At 41.1% G+C, this 22912-nt stretch overlaps 1 protein-coding gene across 1 annotated transcript; it reads right to left on the bottom strand.

Annotated features, from left to right (window-relative positions):
- Positions 1 to 1034: 1034 nt before the first annotated feature.
- On the bottom strand, positions 1035 to 22912 carry casc3 (casc3 exon junction complex subunit). The gene is made up of 12 exons (XM_079645867.1): positions 22418 to 22912; positions 17062 to 17086; positions 15019 to 15074; positions 13850 to 14149; positions 13437 to 13585; positions 10855 to 11028; positions 8727 to 9586; positions 6622 to 6792; positions 5735 to 5833; positions 5482 to 5654; positions 4220 to 4422; positions 1035 to 2168 (listed from the first exon to the last, which is right to left on the bottom strand). Exons 1-11 carry the CDS (start codon positions 22601 to 22603, stop codon positions 4285 to 4287), a joined length of 2331 nt encoding a protein of 776 aa, XP_079501993.1. The 5' UTR covers positions 22604 to 22912; the 3' UTR covers positions 1035 to 2168; positions 4220 to 4284.

Here is a 22912-nt window from a genome sequence, read left to right as displayed (position 1 = left end):
CATTGTTAATTTAATTAAGGGAAACTGTGTCACATCTCTAGAAACTTACTTTTTCTTGCCAAAATGTGCTTCTTTATTAACCTGTTGTAAAAGATTTTCTTTGAAATAATTTTGATCATGCATTTATTTTAAACAACCTGCTTTTAAATTTGACATCAATCCACAAACACATAATTCTTTACCTTACATGTAAAATAAAGAGCTGGAAGATGAGAAACTGTGAGGAATACCCTTTAATTCTGGTTATACTTCCATCTCTGAAAGTGTATTTCTGTTGCAGGACAAACAAACGATTAATATTTTCTGTTAGATAACGTGTTTCCTCAGTGTACTTCTAAATCCTCATGACATTCCTGCATTTACTAACAATAAAAAAGAAACAGTATTCAAATTAAACAAGGATAAGTAATCATACAAATCATAGCTAAAGCCACAGCTCCTTTGTGGTCTCTAAATTAAATCCAGCGTTAACATTTGAGGTCCCTGCCGATTGCTCTGAATCAGATCTAGTAGTTTTATTAGAATATGTTTACTGCTCTATTTTATCTGTTCAAGCCTCTATATACACATTTAGATTGTTTTATATACAGCAACATAACGCTTCTGTCAGACGGACTACACTTTCACTCTGCTCGATGAAAAAGCTGCCGTCTGGAAATTAAAAATTAAAATATGTGTTGATAAGGGGGATGATAATGAATAGATGACCAACTTTTAAAGTCTGATCTAAATGGTTTTGACGTAGTGTCTAATGGAAAAATGTTTGGCCAGAATGTTTCTAGAAGCTATCACAACTGTGATCCAAACTTCCAGTCTCTGTGTGACGTTCTTGTTTCACGTAAATTTGTATTTTTTTAGCAAAAAAAAGTTGGATCTAGCTGTTGTCTTATATTGTTTTTCTCGTAAATTAGAAAACAAATTCTAGTAAACTTTTGGGTCACTTCTTTAGTTTTGTCTCCAGAAATGTACACGTTTGTTTCCCACTTTAATGTTTGTAACCTCTGGATAAATAAAGGTTACAAACATTAAAGTGGGAAACAAACGTGTACATTTCTGGAGACAAAACTAAAGAAGTGACCCAAAAGTTTACTAGAATTTGTTTTCTAATTTACGAAAAAAACAATGTAAATGTTCCCTGGAACGTTACGTCAGATTTATCAGAATTTTTACTAAATGTATCACTTAGACCGTGTGAGACTTTTTCTCTCCTACATTACCAACTTTGTAATTGTTTTTTTACACTGCCCTCTTTGCTATTTTTAACATACAATCTTATTCTCGAGAATTCTTATTTTGAACTTCTAATCTTTTTGTAATGAAAAGAATAAAGCAGAATACTGGTGCTAATATTGTTTAAAAAAAACAAAAAAACTTGCAGGTCATAAAACAGGGGTAACCCGAATCAGAATTCAAAAATAGATCACCAACAAAAATATTTTTCACTTTCCTTACAGGTTTCGTACTAAACGCTGATTTAACATGTACTATTTGATAACCACAGGAATGATTATTTTGACCCTCAAATATGAACATCTGCTTCTTTTGTGTTTTATATCGTGTTAAATTGACTATATGACATTTAATAACATAACCTCTGACTTTGAGAAAGTCATTTATAGTAATAAATGCAGGGATCTTTTAATACAGGAACTGCCTGTCAATGTGAAGGGACGAAACATCAGAAACTATCAAGTGAGCTGTAACAGGAAGCACCGGGTCGTCTGCGCTCAGACTCAACCCATTCTCCAACCGCACATTAACTCTGCTTACTTTAAAATGAAACAAATAAACCGACTAGCTGAAATAGTGTGAATAAACTGATACAAAAAAGAAACCGTTTATATGGCCGCTTCAGTCCGACTCAACAGGACACTTCATCGTAAAAACAAACAAAAATACTTTTCATAACAACAATCCGTCCGTGTCACTGTGCCATGTTAAATGCTTCTAAAGGGTTTTGGAGAATTTTCTTTTAACTTTTCCAGGTTCAGCTTTGTTGTTGCTCAAAGACACGTTGGTGGGATCAAACCTGCTGCCGAGTTACAGAGCCATCTGCCTCACTGCTACAGGGGCAGGAGCAAAGAGGAAAAAATGAAAAAATAACAGATACAAAAAGATGAAGTATGTTGGTGGGGACCGCAGCTCCTCACTGACCCCCCACCCGGCTCCTACAAAGCACAAAAACAAAAATATTTTATTATCTGCGAATAATTAAAACATTTTTACTGAGAAATAAAAAAGTGTGAATAGTGGCTGAAAGTTCTCCCACAACACTTTCATCAAATTCAATCAGAAGCAGAGGTGGAAGAAGTACGGTAATCGTTTGCTTTATTGCAGTAAAAGTACAAAATGATCCCTTTGAAAATACTCCACTAGAACTGAAAGTTACGTTTGATTGTCCTTTAGATTTAAATTCACTGGAAAAACTTGAACCTTGCAATACATTTCAGTGTTTCCCACAGAATTTGGTCCTATTTGTGGGGGATTGTTGCTAAATCTTGAGACATTGCCACTGTATGTACTGGCAGGGCCTATTTTTGGCATAGGCGCAGGCGGTCGCCTAGGGCGCCAGATCTGGGGGGCGCTGCGCTTGTAGCTCTGGGAGGGAAAAACATTTTTGACCGTTGGCACTCATCCTAATTTTTGGCCTTGATGTAACAACATTCATAATTAAGTAAATGTAACACCCTTTTCACCCCGGTTACACTTTTCATTAACCCTGTACGATGGGCACTGTAAGTGATGTAAGTGGGGGATGTTGGCTTATCAGGCGCCCGCAGTTCACAGCCAAAGTGCGAGCGTGGGAGCGAGAGAGCGAGCGAGGGAGAGAGAGGGAGCACCGATACCGGCGCTGTTGTTATTAGAATCTGGTGCTAGCTGCGCTAACGGATATAAGAAGTACATGTTTCTATAACCAGGGTGGAGGAGAGCTCTCCTGTCAGACTGAGAGGCTCAGTGAGGTAAAGGACTCTCTGAGTATTTAGATAGTTAATTTTAGTCTAAGTTATCTCAGTGGGTAAACGTTTTGACTACAAATTATGTAAACACATATTTCCAAGGCACTCCTTTATAATTATTAGGATAAATAAAAACAGGTTTGAAATCATTCCAATGTATACTATAGGCAGGGGTGCACATAACTGGTACACAGGTACCTATGCGCTGCAACAATCTGAAATGCGTACCGTCACTTGTGTCACAAAGCGCATTTGCGTACCGACTTACTTGTGAAGCTTTTCCAGAAGGCGGTTAGATGATGGAAGACTCCCCCCCTTCACTGGAGAACTGCGCTAAAACAGCTGATGACACTTCACGCTCTGTGGTCACGAATTACTCCACTAGCCCCCCCCCCGTCGACTTTCCTGAAGTATTCCACTAGCACCCCCCTCCCCCCCCCCCCCCCCCCCCCCCACCCCCAATCATCAACATCGACCGATGGGTTCCAGAGATATGGCAATTCCACCCAAATGACCCCAGAACTGGTTTTGCTAAACCTCTCTAAAAAAGGTAAAATGTTACTTGTTTTGCATCAATCTTGATACAGGGTACTTATATGTTATAGTTTGGATTCGTAAAGGATGGACACTATAATTTATATTTGTTTTACTATGTTCAATCTGAATTGATTGTTAAAATAAAAAAATGCTATATTGATTCTGATTTTTCTACATCCAACTCACAGGTTTATCATTACTTTGAGAAAAAACATTATTCATTTACCCCTTTTAGAAGTGAAAATATAGTCATTTGTTCTGGGAATATAATTTTCGAGCCTGAGACCTGGAAAACAGGCTCAGGGCTAAACAGGTTAAAGTGAAAAGTATGTAATCAATAGCCTGATATTCTAGTGGTCAATTCACGAGAAAAACCTTGAATATTCTCCCATATTTTAAAAGCAACAAATGTACAAAAAAAAACACAACAAAATTGAACAATTTAAGTAAAAATGTACATCACAGTTGCGCATAACCACAGCTAAACTAAAGGCGGCATATTTTCAGCGTGATGACCTTAAATAGCCTCATTCAGATTAATTACTGATTCTATTTTGTAGAACAAACAAAAAGCCTGTGTTCACCTCAACACTTATTTCACACATTTGAACAAAAACACATAATAAAAAAAAAACTTCAAGGCCACGGAACTGGAAGTGCTTAGAGGCCAACTCAAATAATTTTAAAGCAATGGCGTATATAAAAACTTAAAGGAAGTGACTCACCTGTAGTGTTCCGATGGGAGTGAGGCTGAGACTGGTTGGCTAGGGGGGGAAGTGAGGGAGTGGTGTCACTCTGAGGCGAAGCGTAACTCCGGAGGGGGGGGCTTGATGGTGACTGGCTGCGAGGTGCGGCGGGGGGGCGAGGGCTTGGGCTGGGCATGCTGCTGCATGGTGTCGTAGTACGTCACACCGCCGTACACCTGGGCCTGACCCCGAGGGACACCACACTTTATTATCACCAGCCAACAGAACCAAACATTTACACAACTATATACTGAAATGAGACGTGCCAAAAAAACATCACCGGAAAAATTTATTATTTTTTAAGAATTTGATTATTCAAGTGAAACTTATTTTAAGTACATTTATTTTCTCTAAAAGCATGTGGATAATCAATCAATCAATTTTTATTTAAATAGCCAAATGTCAAATGTTACATTTGTCTCAGTGGACTTCACAGTTTGTACGGAATATCAGTATGGCAATGCGACTCTGTCCTTGGACCCTCACATCGTACAAGGAAAAATGCTACTGTTAGACAATAAGTGACAAACCAAGTGATGTCAAATATTTGTGTTATACATACAACAAATACTACTTTTACATGTTATGTTGGGTATCTTTTTTATTTTGCAAATGGCTAGTTTGAGAGATATAAAAATCAGCAAGTCAAAGCTGCTTATTTATCTAACAGGCAGCAACAACTTGAACCATACAAGTACAACTGCTGCCATTTCTAGGTTTTTCTAAAAGTCATTTTTTTTATAAAAAAAGACACATTATTGTTGGTTTGTATCTTATGGTCAAATATTTTCACATCAGATGTATAGTATCACGTGTATTATTGGACACGTGCAAATTAATAAACCCATTGAATGAGGTAACATTCCAATGAGGTATGTTTTTTGATTTATGTGTCAGTTTTATAGTTTAGTATATATAAAAAAAACGTGTACCCTATTTGTGCAAAAAAGAAAGGAAATATTTTCCACAAAAGGTTATTATTTAAACACACAGATACGTCATGAAAAGTTTTTATGATTATCTTTGTTAATATCTGGATATTTATAAACTCTACTATGTTGCACCTAATATTGTTGTAATTTGTATTTTTTCTTTGATTATTTTTTCTAATTATCCTTGTGTGAACTCTTACCTGCCCTCTCCTGATTTCTACTCTTATTGATGCTCTGACACGTGAATAGCTTTGATTAATAAAGCTTTATTTATCTTATAATGATGAGGTTTAAATGATCAGTTCCTACCTGTTGAGTCGGGTACATGGTGGGGTACGGGAAGGTCATGACCCCCGGCGGTGGGTAAAATGGCGGAGGCAGCAGCTGCTGAGGTTGCCCTGGCGGCGGAGGCAGAGAAACTGGTGGGCCTCCATAGAGGGCGGGGTTAGCAATCGGGCCGCCTGATTGGTGGGGATGGAGACCTGAGAAGATGGAGGAGGAGATGAGTGACAGGAAGCTGCAAGTTCTTTGTCTTTAAAACTGCAGAGGGCAACAGACTGACCGGGGTGGGGCATGTGCATCTCAGGCTGGACCAGCATGCTCTGCGGCGGGATGGGGGCGGGGCCATCCCCGTGGGCATATATTGGTCCCTGGTACGACACTGAGAGACAGGCGGAGAGGTTATTAACCATAAATCAAACATTTACTCAAGTACTGTACTCCTTTTTGTTCCTATTTCTACTTTCAAACCACAATACACACTAGCTTATAAAACATCATACACTCAAAAAGAATGTTACCACAGTATTGAATATGTTTACATGCACAAGGCTTACATTTTACAAGGGAAATTAAACTAAATATTACACTTTAAAATTATTTAAATAAATCCCTGCATACTCAAACTATTTACAAAAACTATTATATAGTTTGATATCCCAAAAACTGTTGATATCTACGTCTTTGATAATTTTTTTAAACTTAAAAAACTGGCTTTCTTGTTTTGCACATTAACTTCCAGCTGGAGTCAGTGATTGCAGAAATAGTTTATTTGCAAAAAATAAAAACTTAAAAAACTTAAATGTTCCTGTTCTTGTGAGACTAAGGAAGAGCCAAAATAATACACATTTAAACAAGCCAGTTTTCATTCATAATCATATCTATTGGTCCTCTGTGTAGGTACTCATAAATATCTACAGAAACGTGTCTTTTCCCGAGTGAACTACACTCACTGGTCAGCAGGACGTTTCGGCTGGATTCAAAATGTAAAAAAGAAAATCTTCAAACCAGTGCTGCGACACTCTTATTAATAAATCTCTTTATAAACAAATGCGTAAACATCAGACATTTGTTTATGCTTGATCTTTGATGCTCTCTGCTGGTGAGCAGGAGGAAGTGCGTCATGGACTGAATAAGGTTGAGTTATTTTCCACCACTTTAACGTCTTACTGGGTTCATAGTAGTGTCCCTCCCTCACGCCCAGGTGCATGGGCGGCGCCGGCTCCGGCACGGTCCTCTGACGTTGGGACGAGTATCGCTTGGCCCTGTTTGAGCCAACACCGATCTCCTCGATGTTGGAGAACTGAGGCGGGCTGCCCGGGACGTGCATGGTGGGGAGGCCTGTGAAAAGGAAACAGTATTTTAGTTCATATATTAAGTCTTCATTTTTTTCTGGGACTCTATTGAAACATTTGTGAAAGCTGGATATTGGTGTGGTGATGAAACAGCGTTGGATCATGGGAGTTTTAGTCAGTTTCTCATGGTTAAGATTTCTTCAGTGTCCCCTCTCATCTGAAAAAGTGCTAGTTGAGTTTCTTTCTGCACGCTGTTCGGCTGCCGCTAACATTTTCTCATATTGTTTCTCTGATACCTCAATATTCAAGCAACAAAATATATCATCAGTTTAATGTATAGAGTAAAAAGATCTAGAACATAAAACATGGTTCTTCCAAGCCCCTCAAAGTGTTTGTATACATACTAGGGTTGTACCCGAATATCTGAATATTCGCTCGTTGGAGTACTATTCGGATACTTTCTCCGTCTTTATATGTAGATATTACTTTTTCTCCATTAATCTCTGTCACGTTGTTTCCATAGCAACAACAACTTCCTGTCAACTGCGCCAACTCTCCTTCAAAATAAAACCATGTCCATACAAAATAGAAAGCCAAGCCAAATTAAATTAAAGACGTATACAACTGCAACGAAAACAACACACAATGCAATATCCTTTTCAATTTCAAAGAACACAAATTGGGTTGTATACACTAACAAATAACTATAAAACAACAATACTGTAGAACAGGGGTGGGGAACCTTTTTCCTCTCAAGGGCCATTTCAATTTTTTCAACATCCTCCGAGGGCCGTACAAATGATTGACCTCTGCTTAAAAATACTAAAATCACAGCCCATTCATTTAGCCTTTCTTTCATGCTGTGCAAAGAAAAAGCAACCTCTTAATCCAGATATCTTACCATGACTAGCGCATGCACGTGCACGGTTGTGGCATGACCACCAAAACAGAAAGATATGGACACAAGATGTGTGCAATTTAGTTTCCTATCCATGTGAATATGATTTAAGTGTGGGGGGGGACCCCTCCTCTAGAGGGGTCCGGGGGGGCATGTTCCCCAAGGAAGATTTTTTTTTTTTTTAAATGTTGAAGTTAAAAGCATCAATCTGGTGCACTTTGAGAGCAACATTAAGAGATCTATGGATACATCTCTCAACACACTTATGAAACGGAACAGTAAGCAGATTTTATTTTTCTTTATGGATATTTTACAAATCACTCCCCTTTCAAACTGTATTCTTGTTTATTAATAACAACTGTTTTTTACTGTCATATAGTTTTATATTTTATACATTTTTACTTTATTCTCTTATTTTTTATAACTATAATGATCATATAAAGATGTGCCTTTACCTCACTGGTTGGAGAAAAAGCTTCTCACATTCGTTAGCATAGCTAGCTAACCAGATGCTAATAACAACAAAGTTATTGAGTGTATGATCAGTATGTCAGATGAACAAATTACAACTGCGGCATATGTACAGCTCCTTATGGGTACTGACATTTTTGAAGTTCTGGTGCTCTCCGGCAGCTCTAAACACCTGTCGGACGAGACATATACCACGTGATAACGCGTTAGGCTCGTGTTGTGTTCAAGGACCCTGACCTTGGCCTGGAAAAACAGGCACTCGCTTGTTTAATTATTTTGCGGTCTAGATTTCTTAATTTTTTTCTTTTTTGCGTGAGTTACCTCGAGGGCCGTATCAAATTGTCTCGCGGGCCGTATACGGCCGGGGGGCCGGAGGTTCCCCCCCCCTGCTGTAGAATAACAAAAAGAATGCCGTGAATAAACCGAAATACACGTGTCGAAGCGGTTCGCTGCTGATTACTACGCAAGTCAATTTATGACAGCTTCTGGCAGACGAGACTGACACTGCTCAACGAGGAACGATGCCATACCAGGTGACCAGATGAAACGCACATTTCCCTGAGACCTTAAAAATTAAAACTTGAAGGGGATAATCAAAGCACACCACTCACCCCTCATTTCGGAGCGGAAGTACGACGTTGGGTTGGGGCTCCAGCTCTGTCCTACCAGACTGAGCCGAGCCAATTCCTGTACCTGCTCCCCCAGCCCGCCACCTCCTCCCGCCTGACTCGGCCCGTTGCCTTCCCCCGACCAACTCTTCACCCCCACGTCTCCGGGGGAGGAGGAGTTCCCTCCGGCAGCAGAATCCTCCACAGACGGCTGTTTACTGCCCAGGTCGGAGGGCCGAGAGCGAGTCTTGCGGGCCGCCGAGTAAGATTTACGTTCCACCGGCCGCTCTGCAGGGGGGGAGGCTTCCCGATTGGTCTGTGCCGAATGTTGGGGGGGGTCGGAGGAAGAGGAAGACATGTCGCCACTCCCTCGTTGTTCCTGCTGCTGTCGTCTCAGAGACGCAGACGGGTAACCACCCTGCTGTGACGTCGTTACAACCCCGGGGTCCGCTTCCTTACAGCCTCCTTGGCTGAATGTAATGTCCTCAACTAGCACAGAGGGCGCCCTCCCACCACCACGTCCCCCCCTGCTGACCACTCCCCTGTCTCCTGTAGGCTCGCACTGAGCTTTAGGGCCCGGTCGTTCTCTGGGGTACATCTGATTTGCGTTTAATTCATTATTCCTGTACTGGGACTGAGGCGGATGCTGCATGTGATTCTGCTGGGGGTGGGATGGTCTGCTGCGGGGGGTAGGCTGTCTCGAGGCGTTGCTGCTCCGCTGATTGGAAGTGAGGGGAAGATTGGAAGAGGATGTGGAGGAGGGTGGAGCTCCTCCTCGGCCTCCTCCTCCGCTGTGCCAGGATCGGACGGGTCGCTCTCCTCCGTCCCCCCAGCGCTTGTCTCTGCCTGGAGACAAACTCTGTCTGCAAGGAAACATTAGAGAGAATCCACAGTAGATTTTAGAAAAAGGAAACGGACACAAAGTATTTGGTTGTGGTCGAATAGTCTATTTTACTGAGGAAGGTTATTATCCGAGCAAAATTACCCAGAAGTAACTTAGGGCAGGTCGGGATTTCTTTGACTATTCAACCACAACTAGTTTCCCTTTCTTTAAAGAAAAGAATGATTAATTTGTTTTATTTTACATTGATTATCTGTTATTTAGACCCTCCAGAAAAACGTGATTCTGCGATCGCAGAATTGACCGCATAATCAGCAAAATGGCGCAGATTTTTAAAAGGCCGCATATTTATCAAAAGGCCGCATAATCCCCTGTGTGTTGGAGCATAAGTCTTAGAGAAAATCGACGGTGACGACCCACTTTGATTCATTCAAACATTCGAAAATGCTTTCTGCTGCTGCGGACAAGAAAGCCAAACAACTCACGTTCACTGAGGCTTCAACCTCCAAAACCCTTTCGAGGGCTACAAGAAACGAAGTGAGTAGCCTACAAGATTAAAGCTGGTCAGATAACGAACGTGTAAATGAAAACAGAATGAGGTGTGTGTGTGTGTGTGTGTGTGTGTGTGTGTGTGTGTGTGTGTGTGTGTGTGTGTGTGTGTGTGTGTGTGTGTGTGTGTGTGTGTGTGTGTGTGAGATTAAAATAGCCCAATTGCTTTTACAATAAATAAACATTGAATGTGTTTAATTGAATAGGAAAGGGGTTTAACGTTAGTGGCAGGTTGTGTGTGAGAGAGAATAAATAAGACAGCCCAAAATTTAAAAATAAATCTATTCTTTTTCGCAACTTTCCGCATATTTCGCAACTTCCCGCAATTTCACCGCATAAAATCACATAAAAACCCTGCATGTTTAATCGCATAATCAAGGATTTTAGCCCGCATAATCAAGGATTTTAGCCCGCATAATCAAGGATTTTAGCCTGCATAATCAAGGATTTTAGCTCGCATAATCAAGGATTTTAGCCCGCATAATCAAGGATTTTAGACCGCATAATCAAGGATTTTTGTCTGCGTTTTTCTGGAGGGTCTAGTTATTGCACACTGTTGATCATTTGTCAGAGAAACTGATTAGGACATTATCATAATAACAGGATAAAGAGACAGTTATTTGTGGGGGGAACCAGGGAGATGTTACCTTCAGGGTCAGACTGCACGAATATATCATCCCTGCAGCACTACTAAGGATCACTGAAATACATTCTAAATGACGGATTATTATTCTTGCTCACCTTGGCCTGCGCTGCCGGTACGGCCGCTCTCCGGAGCCGCCGCCGTTCCTGATGTCGTAGCCGTAGATGGCGATGAGCTCCTCGCGGCTTTTGGGCGCCTGCTCCTCCTCCCTGAACCTGTCGTGGTCCCAGCGACCCTCATCCTTCCACAACTTTCTGTTCCGACCTTTAGGCCTGTGAGGGTAGACAGGGAGCTGTGTTAAATGGCAATGTTTAATATATATATATATATTTATTTATTAGGGATGGGAATTTGAAAGCAAATATATATTTGAATATTCGACCCCCCAAAAAACGGTTAACCGAAATGTACATATCCTATAAAAAAAAAAAGAAAATGTGGGAAAAACATTTACAAAAAAAAATTAATTTTCAAAAATAAATAAATACATGTTCAAATAAGTATAGTAACCCAGTTGAATTTGTCTAATATATTGAACTGGTGATCACAGTTTGAACATTTGACAGCTATAGGCCTACAGCTTTCATGCTTAAAACATAACTTGGTTTTTAAATTAAAGAGGGATCATACACAAACAAGATAACCGGTTAGGGTAACGTAACCCTATTACAACAGAGATCAACAACCTATAACCGGGCCTATGCACTATCCCGAATACCATTTTTCGGGCTCCGGATATTCGGTAGTAATCAGCAGCGAATATTCGGCCCGCACGGGGGAGGTGGGGGAATGCGTAGTAATCAGCAGCGAACCGCTTCAACACGTGTATTTCGGTTTATTCACGGCATTCACTTTCGACAGTATTGTTGTTTTATAGTTATTTGTTAATGTATACAACCCAATTTCTGTTCTTTGAAATTGAAAAGGATATTGTGTTTGTTACTTTTGTTGCAGTTGTGTATGTCTTAAGTGCAATTTGGGTTGGCTTCCTATTTTGTATGGACATGCTTTTATTTTGAAGGAGAGTTAGCGCTGTTGACTCGGGATGTGAATTTGAAAGCAAATGTATATTCGAATATTCGACCCCCCAAAAAACGGTTAACTGGAATGTACATATCCTATAAAAGAAAATTGGGTAAAAAAAACATTTCCCCCAAAAATTTCACTTTTTTTACCCAATTTTTTTTTAATAATCTTTGGAAATAAATACATACATGTTCAAATAAGTTTAGAAACGAAGTCGAATTTGTCAAATGTATTGAACTGGTGATCACAGTTTGACAGCTATAGGCCTACAGCTTTCATGTGCGGAGGCTATTCACAATCAGCCCAGCTGTAGAGAAGACCCTCTCAGCTGGAAAGGAGGTTGCGGGTATAGCAAGGTATACAGGGCTCGACATTAAGGACTGCCCGATGGCCCGGGGCCATCTAGTATTTAGCTCGGGCAATGAAGCCTCACCTGCTGGTTGCCCGATCGGAGTGACCCGGAGTGACCCGACAGTAAAACTAAACATATCTATAACTAGGTTAGGTAGTTTGAGAGGTAGCTACGTGTGATATTCTAACCTGAAGTGTGTGTTTTGTCCGCTCACCGCTGCATTTGATCATGCAGAGCTGCGTGTCGACTCGTCAGCAGCAGCTGATCTCTCTCTCCCGTCAGATTAGACTTCACTCGCGTTTATGTCCATATTGATCAGATCCAGCTAGTTCTAGCTAATGATAAGACTACCTGCTTATTAAAAGACACCTAAACAATAAGTGTCGCTATGCAACTGGGTGAGGCCACAAAGTATAGCGCAGCATTATGCATTTGTTTACATGCCCACAGGAACCCCGAGGCATTACCAACAGATCAACGCAAAATCAACCCATACAGGACATCTCTTTCTCCACATTAAGTGTTTGACATTAGAATTGACTCTTCTTGTCTGTCACATAAGTGGCGAAAGTGAGCTTGTGCCTCCGAAGAGGCACAAGCTCTTACGTTGATATTGGAGATTTCAATAAATTCAATTTGAAAAAGAAAACGGGGAAAAAACAAACAAAACGAATAACGAAATTGAAACCGGAATAGTACTCCAACAAACGAATATTCGGATACAGCCCTACTATGCACAGAATGCAGCTATTCAATAGTCATTCTTGTTTAAGAATATGAGCATGTCTACATGTTCAGGGGAGAGGCGGGTGCGGAGGCGATCCACAATCAGGCCAGCTGCAGAGAAGACCCTCTCAGCTGGAATTTGGGCATAAGATGAGGTTTGAGTCTGCGTGTAGGGAGGGGCAGCAGCCATGTCATTAGCTAGAACTATCTAGATCTGATGGATTTGGACATAAACGCGAGTGAAGTATAACCAGACGTAAGAGAGAGAGAGCAGCCCCCGGGCCGCCATTTGCCCATCCCTGTCTTAATTATTTTAAAATACATAAAATGTCATTGACATGTTTTGTTTTTTTCAAATCCTCAACAAACAAAAAAAACATGTGGCCCTAATCCTCTTCCGTATTGTAGTTATGATAAGTAGTTAAGTTTGTAAAAAGATTTAGTGGGAAATAATATTAACATATAAAATGTATGACTTATTTTGACATCAGAGCAACTTATCAAAACAAAAAAGGTAAAAAACATTAATTATGCCGACAAAGACCAAAGTAATAATAATAAATCCCAATAACTCACCTCTCCTCCTCCTGAGCGTGTCCCCTGACGTCGTGCTCGAAGAACAGGCCCTTCCTCGGGATGTAGGCCGGGTTCTTCCGGTCCTCGTCGTCGTCCAGCTTTTGTCCAGGTACCCCTCCCGCCTTTGTCTCTGGGTCGTCCGTAGACTCCTGCGGGGGGGAGGGGTTTCAGTCAGAACAGAAAACATGACGGCAGAAACAGCTCAAACGACAGATTTCAGACTACTGTTTTTGACCAATCGGTTTAAGTCCACATATTCATTTACTAATACAATAATCAGCATTTTTATTTTTGCACCATTGTGTCAATTGCACTATTTTACTTTCTCTTTATGTTAGGTATACTGCTGTTGCATTTGTAGAGGAAATTATTTCCATAATAATAAATAGTTCCAGAGGTGCAGGGAGTCTCACCTGCCCGTCCCCGCTCTGTCTCTCTCCGGCCAGGTCGCCCTTCTCCTCGGCTTTGCTCTCCTCTTTACTCTGTCCTCCTTCCTCTGCCTCTTTCTCTTCATTCTTATCATCATCCTCCTCCTCTTCTACCTCCTCCTCCTCCTCCATCCCCTCATGCACCTCATCCTTCACCAACTCCACAACCACGACTTCCTCTACTGTTGCCGGGCCTTCGGCTGTGGTGGACGGTTTGGGCTCGGTCGGCGCTGCTGGAGCTTCTTCATCGCTGAACTGCTCTGCCTCCTCTTCCTCCTCCACTCCCTGAGGGAACACAGGAACGTGTAGTTTAACATTATTGATTATAGTATTTATGTTGGATCAAATAGGATCACATCCATGCATATCACTTTGCAGAAAGAAGTCTTATAAGTTTACTAAAGCTAGCTGTGGCTAAACAGCATTTTCTTTTTTTATTCCACCAGAAAACAACATGTAACCATGAAGGTTAAAAGACTTTGTAAGCCGGACGACGGAAAACCGAAAAAGATGGTATGGAGATCTGCTGTGTTTAAAGACGGTAATGACTTTCAGGACTCATATTCCCAATTCCAGCTCACTAACCATATAGTCAACATAGTTTTTGGGTGAGATGCCTCAAATTAGGTCTGTGGTTAACACCGACAAGACATTAGTGAATGGCGTAAGCTTCTACCTGTTATAAAGTGTCTAAATGAGACCAAGCATCAACACGCCAAACGTTAGCCGCCTTTAGCTTAGCAGCTGTGAGGTCAAGTAGTTTGTTATAGCCTATAGTTATATTTTTACTTCTGTCGGTTACATTTATACTTAATATAAATCAGTGGCGTTAATATATGGAGATTATTCTGCCAAACAAAACATGCAAGTTTGCCACTGAAATTATTTTCTGCAACATTCCAAAATCCAATAAAAATAATTCAAATTTTTTTTTTATGAAAGGAGCCCTTGTGATGCTAACTTCCGGTCGGTCTTCAAAAAAAACGTCAGCCCTGAACCACTGTTTTAACAGCAACACTGCTTTTCATGTTCATGTTTCCTGATTTTCTTCAACGCTTCATACTGGAATTATAGGCTATACGTTTGACTTTACACTACTGGAGTTCCATAATGAATGCCAGTTAAACCAGTTGCATACCGCTGCAGTGTTTTACCTCTGAATGGGAGCCGTTTTCTTCCGGATCAGCACTGTCATAGTCTGAGAGGACAGCTGCACAAAACACATGGAAAGAGAGAACAATAGATCATTTTTTTCATGTAATTCAATTCTGGCTCAAACGTGTTTCAAAAGCTGGGTATGAGTTGGCTATAATCCTATACAAAAAAAAAGAATTACTGTCTTTTGATTCCCTTTGTGTTCTTGGTTTAAAGCCCCGGCCACACGAGGACGATAACGGTCGTATCTGCTACAGTTCACTATCAGATAGACCAGGGGTCGGCAGCCCCTGGCACACGGCACCGTGACTAGTGGAACAATAGGAATAAGTGTGCAAAATATTAAAATGTTATTTTCGGATCCTGAACGAGACCGCCGCCAGAGCACGTCTCCCCGTTACCTGCAGAAGGAAGCCATGCAAGCAACGCAGCCCCGCTCTCTTTAACTCCAGGCGACTTTCTGTCGCTTTCCTCCGTGGTGAAGTGCTGATCGTTTCACCACAGAGGAAAACACTTCACAAATTGCAGTACCCATAAGGAGCCGTACAAATGCCGCAGTTTTTGCGTGGCTGTGTCTTTAGTTGAAAACCCAGTATTAACTACAGAAATCCTGCAGCTCCGCCCGCTGTGACGGACCGGTGAGCGGAGCAAAACACACAAGAGTTAGACCTAACACACTTAGCTATTTTATCTACCTCTGGAACAAGCTAAACTAGTTATAAAATATTTATTCTTCACTGTCGGATCACGCATTACTAGATCAGTGAGCTGCATGAGATACTGATGGGCTGTCAGGAGAGAGAGAGAGAGAGGGGGAGAGAGAGGAAGAGAGAGCGCTTATCCGCTCATTTCTCCCATGTTATTATCCAAGGTTAATGTAAACTAGAATAATGTACTTAATTTGAATGCAATAATTATGTTGGTTGTTGTTTGTGGAAACGCCAGGGAATGAGCCCCATTAACTGAGTTTTAAACATCACTTTAAATGGAAGATCCCCATAGGCCCCGCCCACTCGATCAGATCGGCCGATACTGATTCCGGCGATCGGCCCCAAAATTGGCGATCGGAGCATCCCTAATGTGAGTTGCGCTGACAGGTCCACACCCTGCTTTCCCGCAGCGAGGGAAATTTTGTCCGGAAGATCTCAACTTTAACGGACAAGTTGACCGGTGAAAACAAATCTAACTGAAACTCTGCCGCACGGTTCCCTCGTCCCTTGGAAGAAGCGGAGAGGTGGGTGTTTTTCATCTGCTGGTGGACTACCGAAGAGATTTACAGCAGGAGCAAACGCTTGCCTCTGGGAGGGAGAAAAAGAGCCAGAGCGTCCACAGCGGAGAATAAACAGAAGGGCAACCATGCGCGGGAAGTCTTCTTTGCTGGTTTTGTGGCAGGACTACAGCGCCACTTACAGGCCTGGCATGTGTACTACAGCGGCTCCAGCGCTTTCGAGCGGTCTCGTGTGAACGGACACGTTTCAGGTGCCTGTTGCGGGTGGACGGAAGACTTCTGATAACGATTGCGGTCCGTTTGCGTTATCGTCCTTGTGTGGCCGGGGCTTAAGGGATATGGCCAAAAACGTTTATCACGGTATGTCCTTTTGACTATATATATATATATATATATATATATATATATATTACAATACAGTAATTGTTATGTAAATTCCTTAATAAATGGTTTCAAATCATCATACCGTAGTTCACATCACACATTTGCCACACAAGACATGACATGAGTTAAAAACAGAAGACTAAAACAAGTAAAACCACACAAATAATGGAACGCTTTATGGTTCTTGAAAAAAAAAAATAGTTTCAGGTTTTACAGGATGTTATGTTAACCGGGGAAAACATAAAGAGCCTGATTTAAGTCTGTGCAATGTTAATAAACATAAAAATCACAAAGGAAAAACACTTATTGTGGAGATTTGCTTCCATGATGGAAACTGCATAGCCAAATCTCCCATTTCTAGCGTGAGCTGGTTCAATTTTACAAGGCTTAAGGATAGGTTTGAGATGTTGTGAACTAATAAATGTCTTACCTTCACCTACACCATCTTCACTCTCCTGCAAAACACAAAAACTAAAATCAGCATTGTATTGTTTACTCTCAAAAACGACAACAACTCTTCCGTAGGACAATCTGCGAGAAACTCTATGAATCATAACAACATAGTGAGGGTGAACAACAACCAGTGGCAGCCAGCCCATAGGGGGCGCCGCTCCCCCTCTTTCCACGTTTGTCATTCAAAATAAAAATGTAATAAAATATTTTAAAAATATTTTTATTTTTAATGAACAAGGTAAATATTGTATTGTTGGTATCAGTAAAATGTATAATCTACAATAAAATCTTGTCTAAAATTGTGTTACGATGTCTAAAGTTACTGATAAGTCACATGTTTCCTGCCTGGCCGCAGCGTGCATCATTACCCTCTCTCGTCTGGGCGCTAAGAAAGGAGCCCTCACTCAGCCCCAGCAGCATCCAACACATTGCTGACTGTTGCCATCTGTAAACTATGCCGCCGAAACATAATTTCAGCCAATCAGCGTCGTCAGATCTGATGCTCAAAGGGCGGCAATTTCAGCGCTCGATACAGTGTGTGAGTTGGTTATGGCTAGAAAGGATCCGTCTTGTGTAAAACTCTCGCGAGAGTTTGCGAGTCACGTGGCTGAATGTTTACGTTTGACAGGCAGCCTTTCAGTTACGATTGTTAACATCAGTGGGCCACAGCAAATGATGGTGAGAAGCTAAACTATCTATTAATTATGTCAATTACAGGGAGTGTGATTGTAACTGTGTGTGTGACTAGCTGGATGCAAACAGGTAAACGCTGTCTTTTGTTTCCCATGCTTGCTCTTCAAACAGCTGGGGACAGATACTATGTGCCCGTGATAAATAAACACACACACACATATTATTGTATATAGTTGAGTTTTGACAGCATCCATCAAACTAGATTTGTTGCCTTAATGGTCTGTTTTCTAATATTTCTGTGTTTCTGAATCACGTCTGTGTCTGCTAGGGGTGTAACGGTTCACAAACATTTCGGTTCGGTACGTACCTCGGTTTTTAGGTCACGGTCCGGTACAGCAGAATTTTTTTCCACAAAACATAAAATATATATATATTTTTAATAATTATTAAACTGTGAATAATGTATTCACTCAAATAAATACAAAATATAATAAAATAAACATTAAGGTGCAGCATTTCGATGAACTGAAATAATCTGTATTTGAACTTTACTGTACTAGTACTCACAAAACATTAGGGGTGTAACGGTACACGTACCGAAATTATTCGGTACGGACCCTTCGGTTCAGTACACGTGTGTACCGAAGTGTACCGAACGAATATAACGTTAAACGTAAAAAATTAAGAACGTGAACAACTTTTTGCAAGTAATCTAAGGTGCTGCGTCGCAGCATTGAGTAATTTGCTCACATTGGGTTCAACGCGTCATAGAGTGACCAAGTCATTTCATTGGACGAGAGGCAAACTATGAGAGCTGGTCAGAGGGATGCGTGCAAACGTAGTCAGTAATTTGAGGAACTGTCGAAATGGCGAACGCAGATACAGTTGAGCTCGAAAATCCTCCAGCATCATTGAAGTCTCCGGCTTGGGAACATTTTGGTTTCGCAGTTACGTACAAGGATGACGAACAAAGACAGGTGGACCGAACCAAAGCAGTTTGTCGGCATTGTTCAACTAAAATTGGTTACGCGGCTGGCAATACATCAAACTTGCACACTCATTTGAAAAGGCATCACCCGAACGTGAATATCACCGGTACCAAAATAAAAAAGACTGAAGTGCAAACCCAACTCCCACTAGCATTTAAGCCTCCACCACTCGCAAAAAGTTCAGACCGAGCCAAAGCTATTACAAACGCCAAATATCCTTATGTTGCCATGTTAGCAAAGCGCTACCTGGCTGTATCTGCTACCTCTGTCCCTAGCGAGAGGGTGTTCTCCACACCAGGAGACATTGTTAGTGCCAGCAGATCTGCCCTTTCGGCAAGCAATGTGGACAAGTTAATTTTTCTTTAAAAAAACATGAAAATACAATGACAAGCAAGTCATAATGTCAAACTGGCTGCTTAGGTACTAGTACAGTACAGTTCAAATACAGATTATTTCAGTTCATTGAAATGCTGCACCTTAATGTTTATTTTATTTTTTATTTATTTGAATGAATATTCACAGTTTAATAATAATTAAAAACCCAAAACTAACAGTTTGTTTTGTGAGTACTAGCACAGTAAAGTTCAAATAGATTATTTCAGTTAATCGAAATGCTGCACCTTAAATGTTTATTTTATTATATTTTGTATTTATTTGAGTGAATACATTATTCACAGTTTAATAATAATTAAAAAAATATATATATATATGTTTTGTTTGTGAAAAAAAAATTCTGCTGTACCGAAAACGTACCGTGACCAAAAAACCGAGGTACGTACCGAACCGAAATGTTTGTGAACCGTTACACCCCTACAAAACATAAACTATTAGTTTGGGATTTTTAATTATTATTAAACTGTGAATATTCACTCAAATAAAATACAAAATATAAAATAAACATTAAGGTGCAGCATTTCGATGAACTGAAACAATCTGTATTTGAACTGTACTAGTACCTAAGCAGCCAGTTTGACATTATGACTAGCTTGTCATTGTATTTTCATGTTTTTTTTTAATGCTGTCAAAATTATCGCTTTAACGGCGGTAATACATTTTTTGAAATAAATGCGTTAAAATATTTAATGCATTTAATGCATGTGCAGAATGGCCCGCCCCATACATCCCACCAGTGGCAGCGCCAGGGTATGGCTGGGGTAGGCTACACCCATACCAAGAAATGGCTTAGCCCCACCATGAAAAATGATGTTAGTAAGTAAGCAAAATAAAGTCCGCCAACTCGCGCCGAGAATTGCACAGACAGCAGTTAGTAAGATTGATTTCAGTAGCCACTTGTCTGGAAATACCGAAGACCAGAAACGGTTTTGAAAACTTCTTCTCAATAGAACATCTTTGATAATGTCTTCTAGACAATCAGAATCACGATAATGGCGTGGTGTTGTTACAGGAAGTCCCGACGGAGAATACTTTTGCTGTAGTACAGGGGTGCACATAATTGGTATGCAGGTACGCATGTGCGGCAACAATCTGAACGTCGGTCTGTACAACGGAATTGTGCCAAAACTACGCCAACCGGCTGCGTAGGGAGACTCCCCCCCTTCACTGGAGAACTGCGCTAAAACAGCCGATCACAACGTTCACACTCTGTGGTCACGAAGTGTAATACATACATACTGTTAAATGGATATAACCGCCTTCTTTCATTTATCTTTCCATTCCCACAACAATATACATAAAGAAATGGCATCTTTTGGACATAGTTCGAATGTTGATTAATCATGATTAATGAATCTGATTAAAAATGTTAATCGTTTGACAGCCCTAGTTTTTTTTAAGAAAAATTCACTTGTCCACATTGCTTACCGAAAGGGCAGATCTGCTGGCACTAACAATGTCTCCTGCTGTGGAGAACACCCTCTCACTAGGGACAGAGGTAGCAGATACAGCCAGGTAGCGCTTTGCTAACATGGCAACATAAGGATATTTGGCGTTTGTAATAGCTTTGGCTCGTTCTGAACTTTCTTTGAGTGGTGGAGGCTTAAATGCTAGCGGGAGTTGGTTTGCACTTCAGTCTTTTTTCTTTTGGTATCGGTGATATTCACGTTCGGGTGATGCCTTTTCAAATGAGTGTACAAGTTTGATCTATTGACAGCCAATTTTAGTTGAACAATACCGACAAACAGCTTTGGTTCGGTCCACCTGTCTTTGTCCATCATCCTTGTACGTAACTGCGAAACCAAAATGTTTCCAAACCGGAGACTTCAATGATGCTGGAGGATTTTCGAGCTCAACTTTATCTGCGTTCGCCATTTCCTCAAATTACTGACTAAATTTGAACGCATCCCTGTGACCAGCTCTCATAGTATGCCTCTCGCCCAATTAAATGACTTGGTCGCTCTATGACGCGTTGAACCCAATGTGAGCAAATTACTCTGAATGCTGCGACGCAGCACCTGAGATTAATTCCAAAAGGTTGTTCACGTTCTCAATTTTTTACATTTAACGTTATATACACGTGCACCGAACCGAAGGGCTTCTTCGGTACGGGTACGTGTACCGTTACACCCCTAGTGTCAGCATATAATGTTCATATTTAGTCTCCTGATTTTAAATGGGAATTAAATCATTTGAGTGTTCCCAAAGAACCGGTGTTCTGCAGTTTGTGTGGGCCTACTGTACTGTTGCAGTTCACTGTAGAAACTATGTCCAGGACAAGGTATTTGGAAGTCTCATAGCTAACCACACTGAAGATTATGGAGGTATTGATCAGTCTTCTCATATCTCTAACATCACCAGAAGTCATAATTTAAGGGGTCATTTCTCAAAATGTTCCCCGTGTGGTTTATTCACCATTACAATAGCCCCATCTAAAATTATTTCCACCAGCCGCCACTGCCAACAACATTTCCTGAACAGTGAAATTGAATTGTTACCATCAAAGATACAGGGTTCAACGATTAAATACAGTTAGACTAAAGAACTCCTTTGAGCACAACACAATCTTGAAATCAAATCCCAGATCAGATGTACATTAAAGGGTTTTGAACATGTTGTCTTCAGTTTATGTTAATGTCTGTTTCGTGTCTTAATATTTGTATGATGTTGCAAAGGAAGCTGCTGTGATGCAAGAAAACATTAAGACTTTATCTGACAATAAAGTATTACTATCGTATTATGTCCTCTTCTACCCACGGGTCATTGGAAGTGAATTCTCCCGCTGGACGTGGCACGGCGGAAGCATTAGCGGGGCCTAACCGAAAAAATTCTTACCGACATCAGCAAAACCAACCGGAGCTTCTTATATTGAGGTCAACATTAACCCAAACTCGAGCAAGGCAAAGTATCAAGGGAAAGCCGGGGTTATGGCTGAATGTACCCTCTTGTAAATGGTTTTTAACCGGTGCTTTAACGCCTCACAGCGGAGGACAACATTACAGTAAAGTTGGGCTAACTACCTCAACTGTTGATGCTAAAACTGCTTATTTATCACACTTAATTAAAGTAAATATAGCCGATACACAAACTCTCTAATGACGGTCTAACAGCTAACGTGGGGGCTCCTTGCAGCTAACGCAGTCTGAAGGAGCCCTAAGACGTTTATGTAAGGTGTAAATTGGTTATAAGCAATTCATTTATCCCAGCATTTTCAAATCACCCAGCCGAACTCAGCGCTCGCCCCCCGGGGAAAAGTTGTTTAAGGCAGCGGTAAATGTCACAGTCAGCTTGGGAAGCTAACGCGGGTTAGCTACTCACACACTCCGACTCCACTACGGGTTTCGGCTCTGGTCGGGTTGCTGTCACCTCCGGCGGTTCGGGTTCTCTCACACGGCTCTTGGTGGTTGAGGAGCCGGACTTCCCGCTGTCCGAACCCGAACCGGACTCATCGTCGTCCTCGCTGTCCTGGGACGCGCGCCTCCTCCTTCGCCGACGGTCCGCCATCTTAGATCTCGAATGGTTGGAACCGGAACAAGACTGTGGTCTAGGCTAGTTCTTCTTCTCTGAGGTTTTAAATAAAAGGTCATGAGCGTGTTTTTTTGTACTGCCATCTTCTGGAAGTCGGAACGTCAAATAATACCTAATCATTTCACAGTAGAATATAACATTTTAAATGAAAGAGCTTAAGCACTTATTTGTTTAAAATATATCTATTCAGTCTTTTTTCCTAGTAGCAAGGCACCGAACCCCCAACTGCTCCTGGCTCCGGCTAGACCGGCTGCCTCTCCGCTCTGGATCCTCTCGTGTGAATAT

The sequence above is a fragment of the Notothenia rossii genome, assembly GCF_949606895.1.
Source record: "Notothenia rossii genome assembly, chromosome: 8".
NCBI classification, from domain to species: Eukaryota; Metazoa; Chordata; class Actinopteri; order Perciformes; family Nototheniidae; genus Notothenia; species Notothenia rossii.
This window is presented reverse-complemented; position numbering and strand designations above follow the sequence as displayed.

Coding starts and splice junctions, on each gene's coding strand:
- casc3 (XM_079645867.1), bottom strand. CDS start 22,603: ATGGCGGACCGTCGGCGAAGGAGGAGGCGCGCGTCCCAGGACAGCGAG. Junction 17,087..22,417: donor CCGTAGTGGAGTCGGAGTGT/GTGAGTAGCTAA, acceptor TGTGTTTTGCAG/GAGAGTGAAGATGGTGTAGG. Junction 6,793..8,726: donor CTTCCGCTCCGAAATGAGGG/GTGAGTGGTGTG, acceptor TCCTTTTCACAG/GCCTCCCCACCATGCACGTC.